Below are 13,578 nucleotides of genomic sequence, written 5' to 3'. Positions count from 1 at the left end.
GCAGGGGTAGTCAAACTGCGGCCCTCCAGATGTCTGTGGACTACAATTCCCAGGAGCCCCTGCCAGCATCCGCTGGCAGGGGCTCCTGGGAATTGTAGTCCACGGACATCTGGAGGGCCGCAGTTTGACTACCCCTGATCCAGAGGGATGCTCGACGGACACCCGGGACCCTGAGGTATGTTGCAAACCTCTTTTGTAACTCTCACCCACGGAGTTGCAAAAGCAGGTTGCCACCTTCCCATGGTGGGCAGAAGGGCCTCCGTTCAGACACGTTCCCTCAGGTAAGCATGACCAGTTCTTGGTTCCCTGGATCCAGCTCCACAATTTGGAGAGCCAGCAAAACGCAGGGCGGAAAACAGAGCAGATTCCCTTTCCTGTGTCTGCTGGTGGCTTTGCGTGTGTTTTTAAAACAAAGCAAAAGTTGGTCACACCTCCCTTTGCTGCTGATGTTCTTGTCTCAGGCGGCTGCAGTTGTACGGAACGGCGCTTCCAAGAGGCATCACATTAATCGAATAAAAAGGATTACACCCAATGTATTTATTTGGACAATTTACACCCTGCCTCTGCAGTGAACCGCAAGCTCAAAAAAAAACCATCACAAAAAAAACCCAGAAGCCATCACTTTTGGAGAACTGTGCAAGCTATGAAGACCCCTTTTTGGTCTGCTTGGCCTCATTTTTATATTTTTTTTTACCAAAAATAAGGTTTACCGAGCTTCATAACACGCCTGAAGGGGGAGGGGGATGTGAATCTGGGTGAAACGTCGTCTGAAGACAAGAAATGAAAGCAGAGGAGGGGGGAAAACCATTTTGACAGCATTCCCCCCTCCCATTTCCTGCACAGATGTTGCCCAATTAGAGATGTAAATAACCCATTGCTTCCAAGGCAAACTCACACTCAGACACAAGGAAATTCTGCTTTTTCAAATATATATATGTGTGTGTGTGTGTGTGTGTGTGTGTGTGTGTGTGTGTGTGTGTATATATATATATATATATATATATATATATATATATATATATATATATATATATATATATATATATATATATATATATATATATATATATATATATATATATATATATATATATATATATATATATATATATATTTCAATGAACTCTGGTGCTGGAGAAGACTCCCTTGGACTGCAAGGCGAACAAACCGGTCAGTCCTAGAGGAGATCAGCCCTGACTGCTCCTTAGAAGGCCAGATCCTGAAGATGAAACTCAAATACTTTGGCCACCTCGTGAGAAGGAAGGACTCCCTGGAGAAGAGCCTAATGCTGGGAGCGACTGAGGGCAAAAGAAGAAGGGGACGACAGAGAATGAGGCAGCTGGATGGAGTCACTGAAGCAGTCGGTGGAAACTTAAATGGACTCCGGGGAATGGTAGAGGACAGGAAGACCTGGAGGATTATTGTCCATGGGGTCGCGATGGGTCGGACACGACTTCGCAACTAACAACAACAACAATATATTTGCTCAACAGAACGATGGGAGGGGAAATCCACCTTAAAATTCATGCAAGGCCTTTGAAAGCGACAGAAGTCTCCAGTCTGCGTCTCGCTTCACAGCACCAAGGAAAAGAAAAACAAAAGAGTCCAGAGATCGAAATCGGGAGGTTGACTCACCCCTACCCGGGCAGAGCCTGGCATTAGGAAACTACATGGCAAAATTAACAAGGTGCCCCAGGAATGAGAAACAACACCCACTTCTGGGGTGAAAGGCATCTCGAAACGGCCGTCTAAGTCCTGACCTGTTGCTCGGCTCGCAAAGGGTTACTCTCCGGATCCCGGGAGCATACAGGAGCCTCTGTTTGTATTTCAACCCAGACTTCCTCGCACTTGACATCCTGTCTGCCGTTTCAATGCCCTTACTCAACAGTTTCAGACAGACATGACACAAACCGGCCGGCGAAAAGGGAATTGGGAAACTAGAGGCAATCGCGTCCGTGACCTTATTCTCCTAACGCAACACCCGCTGGCTTTAGCGGAGATTGGAAAGCAAAACAGGTAAAGGGGGGGGGGGAAGAGGTAGGTGCGTCCACTCCAAAAAATTTTAAAAAGTCCATGTGACAACCTCCTAAATCGACAAGGAACACGCTGTCCTGCCCACAGGTTTTAATTTCTTCACCAACCCCTCTATTATTGCTTGTCGATTTCTGATGCCTGTTTCTCGTGGATCTGCCTCGCAGGCACATCGTGAAAAAGGGAATGAAATATTTCCTGACCAATCTCGAGGGCCCCAGGGAGGGATGTAGACCGTCCCCTTTCAAAATGGAAACTTGAGCCAGTGGAGACCTGCTGCAAATGTTTGTATTGACAAGGGCTTCGTGCGCACGCATGGACTTCTGGCATGACCAGACGGGCGTCCCTCTTGGCCAGGGGTAGTCAAACTGCGGCCCTCCAGATGTCCATGGACTACAATTCCCAGGAGCCCCCTGCCAGCATTTGCTGGCAGGGGGCTCCTGGGAATTGTAGTCCATGGACATCTGGAGGGCCGCAGTTTGACTACCCCTGCTCTTGGCAAACGGGGCCAGAAGGGAGATGCCTATCGTCCGCGTTCGGAGTTGCCTCATCCAAACCCAACGCAGGGTCATTGGTCCACCAACTGGTTTCTCTCGTCCGGAGGGAATCCCAGCAGAGATCTTGGCAGCCCCGGTTTTATGAGAAGCGCAGGCCAGTTGGCCACACTCTGCAGCGGCTCTGCCTCCCTTGCTGACCGGCACGCCCTGCCCTTGGCTCACAAACCACCCAGGGAGGCCTTGCGTAAGCCGGAGAACCGGCACAGGAGCGTTCGGGCGGAGGACTACACAACCACCGGTCTAGGTGACCGGTGGTTGGAAGCGATGCGTGCCAACAGGCGACTGGAACACAGCCTTCCCACTCAAGGAGAAGAACGTGGCAGGCAGAAAGGGATTTTCCCCATGGCATGGCCGACAGAATGTTGGTTAATAGACGGGGAAAGACTCTATTGGACAACCGTTTAACTCTTCCTCTTCGTCAACACCAAAGACTCAGTGGGTTCATCCTCTGGCAGCACCAGCTGGCGCAGGTGGGAAGTCCCATCAAGTCACAGGTGACGTATGGGGTCCCTACAGGTTTTTCAAAGCAGGAAACAAACAGAGGGGGGGTTTCCAATGGCCTGCTTCTGCGTTGCAAGCCTGGATTTCCGCGGGGGGGGGTCTCCTGTCGAGTACTACCTGCCCTGCTTGGCTTCGAGACCTCAAAAGTGGAACGGGGCGCATTTACGGTGTTCTGGCACAATCAAAACAACAGACTTTCTTCGTGCGGCTCTCCACACCCATGCATTAGTCCAATGGATCACCCTGGACAGGCACAGGAGAGTCCTGCAGGACTGTGGGGTGAGGTGTCTGCTTTTCAGACATCCCGTGTGCAACCAAATCTGCATCCCCAGGCATTTCCCCCAAATTGTTCGTCTCGCAGAAGCACTTGACCAGGATAGGGCTGTGTCTTCGTGCTCTCCCTATCTCAATGACGCCACGTGATTCTTCCAACATCGAAACCCCCGGACACAAGCAGCCCATACTGGCATCCCGGTTTACTCTCAGAGGGATATCACTTGGGTTTCTTAGCTCATTCCGTTCAATGCTCAGGGAAAGTAACTTTCTCCTGAGATTCTGGAGCAGCTTGACGCAGAAGGGTTTTCACAAATATTAAAGATCCTACACGCACCAGTGGGTTTGTTTTCTATGGTCTGTATTACATGCATGCCACCCGAGAAGCAAATACATCAATAACAACTCCTAATGCTCGAGGGGGGGGGGGAAAGTCTTTTGAAACAGTTCTCAAAGCGGGAAGGGGAAGAAAACCCTAAGCGACCGTGGTGGAGTTTGCATAGATACATTAAAGCTCCATTATTAAGGGCCAGCTTACGCATGCAGAGCGCTTTCGCCCGCTGAAGGCCAAATTGATTTCCGTTCCGCAGGCTGCTCGGCTCAAATAAATTAGCTCCATCGATCGGTAAGGGAGATTCTAGAACCGATTCCAGATTGGGACCGTGTGATCGATGCTCACGTCTCCAACGTGCCAAGGCCTCTCAAGGCTTCCGAAGAGCCAACGGAGCCAAAGAAAGAAGCTCAGATCCCAGGGCGGAGGCCACAGGAAGCTGAGCACTGAAACGGCAGAAGGGCAGAGCGGAGGTCCTGAGACACTTAAGACATCTCTCCACCGATCCGAGGGATCTCAGGGTGGCCGAGAAAGGAAGTCCCTCCAACTCACCATTTCAGCTGCCCAAATGACCCTGTGAGGTCGATGAAAAGTGACCGGCCTGACATCACTCATTGGGTTTTGAGCCCAGTAGGAAGTGGAAACCAAGGTCTGCCACAACCTCCCCCCACCCCCACCAGGACTTAAACCAATTCCACAGGGCCTGCAAGACGGAGCTATTCTGCCAGGCATATGGTTGAGGCCGAAAATAACATCCTCCATCAGAACTGGGGGAGGAAGGAGAAGAGACGCAAGTTCTGCTCCCGCCCCCCCTCCCCTCCCTCCCTGTCTGGGGCTTATACGGGGGCCTGACTGGCAGCATGTGGAATGTTTTAATCCTGTATATGTTTTTAAGGCTGTAACCCGCCCTGAGCCGTGAAAGGGTGGGATATAAACAAAAATTATCATTATTATTTCTGCATGATTATTATTTGCGGCTGGTTGGGACAGCTTGGGACATTGTTTCTCCAGGCACCGTGCAACAAACAAACAAACGCCCGAGAGACAAGTTTGGCTTTTTGCTCATTTCAGGGAACCTGGGAGGCACAGGTCTCATGCGGCTGCTGGCCTGCACTCGTTCCATAATGCACGCTGCAGCCCCCAGCAGCTCAACGCATGCTCCTGCGGGAGGCCGAGAGTCCTTTTCCCAGGGATATCCCACGGAGCCCCAAGCAGCTCTCCTGCAACCACTCCAAAATGCAAAGAGGCCACAACCTCCAGGCAACCTGACTGCAAAGGCTGCATTAGCTCAGCGGTAACCGGCTTCTGCTCTTTGATCTCAGGCTGTACCTTTTGCCGGCTTGGGAGGGAGGCTTATTATTATGAAACCAAAGATAAGGGAAGCTTCGCTGGGCTGCTGCACGTCACGTGACTCTCCGGAACGCTCCTCCAGCCTCGCAAGACACTGAGGCCTTGGGGAAATTCGGTGCGGGTGAGACAGACAGACGGCCAGACAGCAGCTTCCTTTTCCTCTCATCCCCCCCCCCTGCACACCTTTTTCTTTTTTTTTACAAGCGCCACTCCCAGCATGACTTTTCTCCACTTGCTTGTCAACAAAAACACCCAGAATGACCTATGGCAGGAGACACCATGCATGGGACTCTGCAAATGCATTTGCTCAAAAGATTCTTCTAAGAAGGCTATATTCCAAGAGGGGCGGTATATAAATCGACCTCATAAATACATAAATTTGCTCAAAAGATTCTCCCAACAGCAGGCTTCCTGGACAGCGGTGTCATCTGTCTGTGATACTGCACTACCCCCCCTCCCAAATAATATTATTTTTTAGTTAATTCACTCACATCGCTGGGTTATTTTTTTTTTGGGTGCCAAGCGACTCACACAGGGCTCCTCTCCTCCATTCGATCTCACAACAGCCCGGCCTGTGACTAGCTCAAGGTCACCCAGCGACTTTCCATGGCACGAGTTGAGGATTCGAACCCGGGTCTCCCAGACATGACACTTTTAACCTCTAAGCCACACTGGTGGCGGGACGGGCCCTTAAGCCCCAGCTGGCTAATGGGTTGGGTGTTCAAGGCAAGAGAGGTTCAGAGGCGGCCTGCCATTGCCTACCTCTGGGCTTCCTACCAGCTTCCGAACGGTGCCGAGATCGAGTCAGCCCTGAGGTGTCTGCCTACTCGCCGAGGGAGACTATAACGCAGGTGAAGCAGCCCCGACTGACGCGGCATTGAGGTTTTTTTATTGCGAAAAACGCAGCTTGTGTGAAATGCGAGGAGAGGACGGCCAAGGAGAAGAGCCAATTAACCGGGCCGCAGGTTCCCTCCGGTGACCCACATCCGCCACGGCGAGCAGCTTGCGGAGGGGCCCGTTTGGAGCGCTCAGCAGTTCCGTCGCCACGGCGACACGCTGGGCCGAAAGCAGACACCAGACAGACGGCGAAGGGAACGGCGGGAGCGGCCGCCAGGGAGGGGGGGCGCGGGGGGATGAGCATGAAGGTCTGGGAGAGACGGGAGGCCAGGAGGAACCGCGCATAAAGGGCGCATAAAGGCCTTCCCCGTGGCGCTGTGCAAGCAGCGGCCAGCTGTCCCCCCCCTTGGTCGGTGCACGGGATCTGACCTGTCCCCGAACTGGGGGGGACGGAAAAAGAAGGGGAAAACGCTGCGTGTTCAGCAGCGCAATTAAACAGGGCTGTCAAATTCTAGGCTTTCTTATTTTGGTGCCTGCGTTTTGGGAAAGAGGGTAAGAAGCGCTGGAGGCGTGGGGGGAAGTGGGGGAAGAGGGTGGGTCAATGGAGAGAGAAGCCGAGCCAAAACACACATGCGCCAAGTCCCAAGTCCAAAGGGTGCAGGTACTTAGGAGGTCTGCAGCAGCCCACAAAGGACTTATTACGAGGAAAGGAAACAAACCGAAATCCTAGAAGAAGGCAGCAGCAGCAGGGGAGACCCAAAAGGAGCCTGGAATCTGCCCACCCCCCAATTGGGGAAGTTTGTTTATTTCACATATCCCACCTTTATTCCTTATGGCAGGAGGGGCCAATGTGGCTCTCCGGAGGTCCATGGACTACAATTCCCATGAGCCCCTATTAGCGGGCATGTCCACGGATGCTGGAAGGAGCTCACGAGAACTGCAGGCCCGTGGACATCTAGAGAGCCACAGTTTGGCCACCCCTTAACGCCCTTCTCCTCACCTCCACTTTCTCCTCGCCACGGCACCCTGTGAGGTAGGCCAGGCTGAGAGCACGCCACTAGCCCAAGATCACCCAATGAGTTTCTGTGGCAGAGTCGGGATTCGAACCTGGGTCTCCTAGAACCTAGCTTGGCCCTCTAACCGCCGGTTCTCCAAAGGAACACTGGAGAAGGGACAGTGCAGTCCTACGGCCTTAGATTGGAATATATCCGGCATACTGTTGTGCTGGGCTCCCTATACCCTGGGCTGCTCAAGCAGACCAGAGGCTTTTTTGGTTTGAACAGTTCCCAACAAGCTCAATCCAGGAAACGCCAAGAAGGCAGGGAAGCAACAGGACAGACTGCAGGTCCAGTCACCCATGCTAAGGGGTGTGCATCGTTTCAGCAGACCCTATGGGCTGGACCCCAACAAATCCATGCTGCTAGGGACAAGGAGCCGTTTCCTGACGCAAGAGGCCATCAAAACAGACACCCCGCGAAACAGGTGAGGCTGGGAGAGCTCTGAGAGAACCGTGAATGACCCAAGGTCACCCAAGCGGGCTGCATGTGGAGGAGAAGCGGTGGAATCAAAACCAGAGCAGAGGCCACTGTTCTTAACCACTACACCACACTGGCTCGACCACAATGCAAACCCATACATGTAGCCGACTGCTGTGGGTTAAAATACAACACACACACACACACACACACACACACACAGCCGAAAGAGGAGAGGGAGAGACAGAATTAAGCAGGCAGGAGTTTAATGCAGGCAGCCAGACTCATGATTGATTTTGTTTTGTTTTGTTCTTTTTCTTTTCTGCATTTCCTCTTTAAGAGACCTCAGATTTATCCCGGTGTTATTTGCCTCCAGCCACCGTCTAGGAGCCCTAGAGCCAGTCTTCACTCTCTGCATAATTTTCTGCTAAGGTAGCATATGATACCCCGCTGGCAATGTCTGGTCGGAGGGGGGAAAAAATCAGGCGCACGCGCATACGGCAAAAAATGGAGAGCATCGACAGCTATTTTGCCCGAGATCCCAGGTGCGTGAGGTTTCCTCCAGGGCCTTCTTGGGAGTTCCACACGCCCTCTCCTTGCCAAAGTCAAAGTCTTGAAACTTAGCCCAGTTCCGCACTGGAACAAAGGTAAACAGAGCCGGAAACGGTCTCCCTCCCCCCGCCCCGTTCCCCCCTGACCTCCTTCCCTTCCCAGCTCCCTCAAAATGGCTCTGGAAACAAAATCCAAGCCGCCTGCTTCAGTCTTTCGGGGATGCAGCAAGGCACGTCCAAGCAACGGCCTCTGAACTTTGGGAGACGGACTGACAGACAGACGCCGGGGGTTGGTGCTCAAATCACAGCAGGCAAGCCGGACGCAAACGCACAAGAACCCCTGAAAACTAGCCGCTGACCCGATTCCGGAGCCTGATTCGGAGGCCCTCCACCCATCTAGATTTCTCTGTCCTGGCGTGCAGAGTGACATCAAAAGGGTCGCTGGAAAAGGCAGGCAGAGATGGAACAAGGGAGGTGGGCCAGCCCAAAGGCAAAACTGATATAAGCACTCTTAGGGCCAATGAAGGCTTAAAGGAAGGCAGTTGGGTTTTAGCTACGGATCGGTGGTCCCGAAGCAATATTTTGCCAGAACTCTCGAGGGTCTGGGATGCCAAAAATATTTTCTCATTTGCGAGGCCCAGGTGGGGGAGAGAGCACAGCTCCTCCCACCCCCTCCCCTGCCCCCCTCCCCAGGACACCCAATGGCATCCCCATCCTCACCGCCCCTCCCCTCCCCATTCATAGGTCTAAAAAGCAACCCCACACCACCACATTTAGCGCATGATTAGCCGAAGATAGACGAGTCATTAAGCAGGCATCCCCCTCCGACTCTGCAAGATAATGTGCCTCTTTAGAGCCCGGTTTTTGGCTATGAGGGACCTGGTGCTGAAGGGGCTGGGGAAGGGGGCTGAGTCCAAAACAAGGGGAAACTCCCCCTTGACCAGAGGGACTCTGCTAGGAGGGGAAACGGAAGGCGGGAGAGCTCATTTAACGGCCTCGCTTGCTGCTCCTGGCGGTCCTTCCCGTCAGGCCTGCTTTCCTAAAAGGAAAAAGAAGCTGCACATGGCCCCCATGCTCAGAACGTTCCTGTACGTGCGCACTCTTTCTCCCAACATGGGTCTGTGCCCGTGTGAGGAGACACATTAGCATTCCCCAGCGGTTCTCCTTGGATGCCCTACAAATCCCCAGCGACCGAGGGATTTTTGTACCGTCAAGGAGCTCCATTTTGACTTTTCCGATTTGCCTCTTCGAGGATTTTGGGTTTTGGATCCGCAGGCAGGGAGAGGACGCCCCCCTTCCCCCAAAGGCCCTGCGCACCCACCAGCCAAGTCCGACATCCTGGCGTGTCCGACGGGGGAGGGGGGGGAGGCGCATTTCTCAAGAGGTACACCGCATTCCTGCCCCGCTGAGCAGGAGTGGTGCCAAGGCGAAACTTCCCTCCCTTCGCACCCAACCGCCAGCCCTGGGGATTCTGGGAAGGAATGCCTCAGCTAGATAAAGGCTCCCTTGTATCAATGTACTTTTCGAGCTGTCTGGCTGGGCAGACGCCACAATGGCCTGGCGGGCTGGGGGGGGGGAGAGGGCTGCTGCAACTTGCCCAGGACGCGGCGATTTCCGGACTGGATGTATAGCCCGTTGCACGAAAGGTTTGGGAAGGATTCAATCCAGGCAGCGCCGGACACCGAAAGGACGCAAGCTATCCGGTCCGCGTTTTAGACAGTGATGCATTTGTGGATGTAAAAGGCGTGTGTGTTTGTAACCTGGCCGTCCCTGTAACAGATTGTACGTTCCCAAAAGAAGCTTAGGATGCTGTACAAATCCGCAAGCTCATACTGGCACAGATTTTCCCCTCCTCTTGCTGGAAAACAGGGGAGAGGAGGGGGGAGAAGTTTATTTCCTAGTTATACCTAAATTCAACGCCCTGTCGTCCTGAGACCAAAATTCACCAAGCCGAGGGGGAAAGGAAAAAGAGAAAGCCGGACCGCTGCCTCTCACTGCCACGGCTGTTTCGCGGAAGCAATAGTAGGCCCGACTGTATCTAAATGTTTGCCGGAAAGAAAGTGGGAAGCGATTCGGGAACAAGAAGAGGCAACTGGAAAGCCTGCCGGCTAGCCGGGTATTTCAAAAGCAGGCTGTTACAGTTTTGCCGAACGGCAAATTTGGGGGACAGAAGGATGTGGGGGTGAAGAACTTCCCTGAACTGCAAGGACTAGAGGACTTCCTTCCAAAGGAAGAGCCAGTATTGACTTCAGCGCTGGCGGCGGGGAGGGAGGGAAGGAAGGAAGGAGAACACGTTCTGTCTGGCGCTTTGAAGCCCAAGAGAACACGCCTGAGCACTTCTGCTAAACCCCATGCACACAGTCGACATGGTCCGGGGTCACACTGCACCTAGGGCGGTGTACAGCTCATCGTCCCGGGGGAGGAGGGGGATTTTGCAAGCTCTCCAGCCACACACAGACCCAAGACTCCTGGCCAGAGGAAACGTTCTGTGCCACTCCGAAGCTGGCCATCTTTCCCCACTGTTCTTTTCCAAACAACCGGTCCGCACCAGTACCCAGCGGCCCACCGGACGTCCAAAGGGAACCAAAGGGAAAACATGGTAGATTTTTGGGCTTTACTATCCAGGTGCGGCATTTAAGGATGGAGAAAAAGCCAAGCCAGGATCTCCTTGGGTAGCCATGCCAGTCACCACAGAGGACCAATAGCACCTTAGAAACTTACAACATTTCCAGGGTAGGAGTCATGGGGAATCCCTTAATCAGATCCAAGCAGGACAGGTGACCCCTAAGCCCTTCTCCCCCACCTTCTGAGTGGGGGGCATGCCTCCTGAGAACTCATGCCCCCCAAGCCTTGTTGGGCCTCTGACAGTGCCTGGTGAGCATTACCAGGACAGGCCCCTCATCACCAAGGGGCCCCGTCAAAGCTCCAACTCTGTCCCTTCCCGGAGATCAGCACTTGGGTCGCAGGACAGAGGAGCACGGCCCTTCCGTTCACAGCCCCAGGTGCACAAGAGGCGGAAGGGACCCCAAGGGTCATCTAGCCGCTCCCTCCCCACCCCCCCGCGCGCGCGCGCTCAGAGCCCGCGGCCGGCCGCGCCGGGTTGCCAACTCACCCGGGGCGCTTTCCGCTTGTAGCGGTGTCCGTAGTCGAACTTCTCCTTGACCTCGTCGAGGCACTGGCCCAGGCGGGCCTTCTCCTCCTTGCCGGCGTAATCCTGGCTGAGGAGGATGTAGGCCCTCCAGTTGGCCGAGTCGAAGCCCCAGTGGCAAGTCCGGTTCTCCAGCGACTTGTGCGAGTGGATGACGAACTTGTGCGGCGGGTACATGAGGCGGCAGTCCAGGCACTGGATGCAGGCGGCGGCGGGGCTGCTGTACAGCTCGGGCACCAGGAGGCCCTTGCACTTGCCGAAGCACTCGTGGTACACCTTGAAGCTCTTCTCCGTCACCTCCAGCTCCAGCGGCGGCGGCGGCGGCGGCGCGCCGGGCCCGGCAGCTACAGCGGCGGCGGCGGCAGCTACAGCGGCGAAGTCCTTCTTGCAGCGCGGCGGGAAGGCGCCGCCGTAGAGCAGGGCGTTGCAGAGGCGCTCGGCGTCCGTCTTGGTGATGAGGCCGCACGAGGGCGCCGAGAAGGGCAGGATGCCCATGACTTTGAGGATCTCCAGCTGGTCGGCCGTGCAGCGCGAGCAGTAGATGTGCAGCTCGTCGCACACGGCGTTGATCTGCTGCAGCGAGAAGTCGCGCAGCACCGAGTTGAGGATCTGCGGCAGGCACAGGCGCTTCTCGCCGCCCACCACGAAGCACGAGATGGTCTCGCCCTCCAGCACCGTCTCGCAGCGCTCCGTCGAGCGGTCGCACGGCAGGAAGAAGGGGCCCGGCACGACGGGCGGCGGCGGGGGGGGCCCGGGCGGCAGCGCCAGCAGCGCCTCCGACGGCTCCTTGGCCTGCTCGCGCTTGTACAGCTCCTGCGCCCAGCGCGCCGAGAAGGCGGCCGGCCCGCCCAGCGAGCTCATGGAGCTCAGGTGGAACTGCTCCAGCGTCTTCTGCAGGCCGGGGTGGGGCTGGAAGCCGCCGCGGCCCACCGTCTCCATGGCCGCGCCGCGCCCGGCCCCGCGCCCGCCGCCCCGACGCCCGCGCCGCCCCGGCCGAGCCACGGGCAGAGAAGCCGCCGCCGCCGCCGCGCCTGCAGGAGCAGCAGCTGCAAGTGGAGGACGAGGAGCGCGCCGGCTCACAGCGCCCGGCCGACGCACTCGCCCCCTGCCGCCCGCCAGCCCCGGCGCATCAAACTTTGCTCCTCCGCGACGGGCCACGAAGGGAGCGGAGGGCGCCGCACGGGCCAAGCAGCCGGAGGAGGAGGAGGAGGAGGCGGAGGAGGAAGCGCGGCCCCCAAGCGCGGCGCAGTCAGCAGCGGCCCCGGAGAGTGCGCGGCGTCCCGGGCGAGCTCTGGCGTTCCGCCGCGCGTCTGTCCATGGCCGGCCGACCGGCGCCGCAGCAGCAGGAGGAGGACGAGGCGGAGGAGGCGGAGGAGGCGCGCCGAGCTGGCCCTTGCTGCCTCCTGCTGCTGCTGCTGCTGCTGGCGCTGCTCGCGGGGCTCCCTCCTTGCCGTTCAGCTGCGGGCACTGCAGGCGCGCCGAGTTCGCATCCTCCGCGCGTCGCTCTCCAGCCCAGACTGAGGCGGCTTCGGGGCTGAGCTAATGCGGGCGGGAGGGCTGGGCTGGGCGCCGCCGCTGCTCCTCCTCCTCCTCTCCTCCTCCTCCCCCCGCCCTCCCTGCCTGCCTGCCTGCCTGGCGGTGTCTGCCTGAGCGCTTGACGCGCGGCCAAGAATGTGACCAACTCCCCGGGCCGGGCTCTTCCAGGAACAGGCGCCGCCTCCCCCCGGCCGCGGCCCTTCTGCACAAGGCGAGCGGAGGGTCCCCCGCGCCCAGGACGGCACGGCCGAGGAGGAGGAGGAGCAGACCTGCAGGCTGCACGGATCAGGCTTCTTTGGGGGTCCCGTCCGGAAAGACGCGCGCGGTCGGCCTCCCGGTGGGGCCGGGGGGAGCTCCCGGAATTAGAACCCGCCTCCGGGGGACGGAGATCCTTCCCCGCCGGAGAACTTGCGCCTCGCCCAAACTCCTCCCTCCTCAAGCTCCGCCCACGAAGTCGCCAGTTGTCCAAATCGGAGTTGGCAACCCGATGGTCACTTCCCAAGAGGCTGCACCCGCGGGACTTTCTCGGGTGCAACTATCGTGGGAAAGGGGCCATACCTAGAGTCTGGCAGCCTTATGCAGAGTGGGCCAGAAATGTGGGGGACAACCCTTGAGAAAATCTACCTAGGATCTGGCTGCAACACACACACACACACACACAACTTAAAACTGCCCAACAGCACCCAAAATGCGTCTCCCGAAGCATTTACACTGGCCCGTTTTTGAACACTCCCCCACTGGCGCGCTTTGGATTTTTCTGGAATGTCCTATTTGCAAACATCAGCGGAGAATTACCGGAAGAAAAACATGCGTCTCTCCACTATAGATAGGATGCTAATTATAAACTGATTATAAATTAATTATAAATTATTAACACACGCGCAAATGATAATCGGGACGCGCTATCCGAATAATGAATATCAAAATGATTAACATCTCCGGGGGTTCAGGCCTTGACAGAAGGCCTTCCTCGATGCCACAGCCAAGC

General features: G+C 56.1%; 1 protein-coding gene across 1 annotated transcript in view; it reads right to left on the bottom strand.

Moving 5' to 3' along the window:
- SKI (SKI proto-oncogene) overlaps window positions 1-12,585 on the bottom strand; it is a 129,741-nt gene extending 117,156 nt beyond the window's left edge. The window contains exon 1 of the mRNA XM_077312292.1: window positions 11,019-12,585. Coding sequence (XP_077168407.1) covers window positions 11,019-11,993 — 975 coding nt within the window. The 5' untranslated portion in view covers window positions 11,994-12,585. The remainder of the gene's footprint in view (window positions 1-11,018) is intronic.
- Window positions 12,586-13,578: the final 993 nt, after the last annotated feature.

The sequence above is a fragment of the Paroedura picta genome, chromosome 15 (genome assembly GCF_049243985.1).
Source record: "Paroedura picta isolate Pp20150507F chromosome 15, Ppicta_v3.0, whole genome shotgun sequence".
Classification (NCBI taxonomy): Eukaryota; Metazoa; Chordata; class Lepidosauria; order Squamata; family Gekkonidae; genus Paroedura; species Paroedura picta.
The sequence above is the reverse complement of the archived record's forward strand: the minus strand, read 5'-3'. Positions and strand labels throughout refer to the sequence as shown.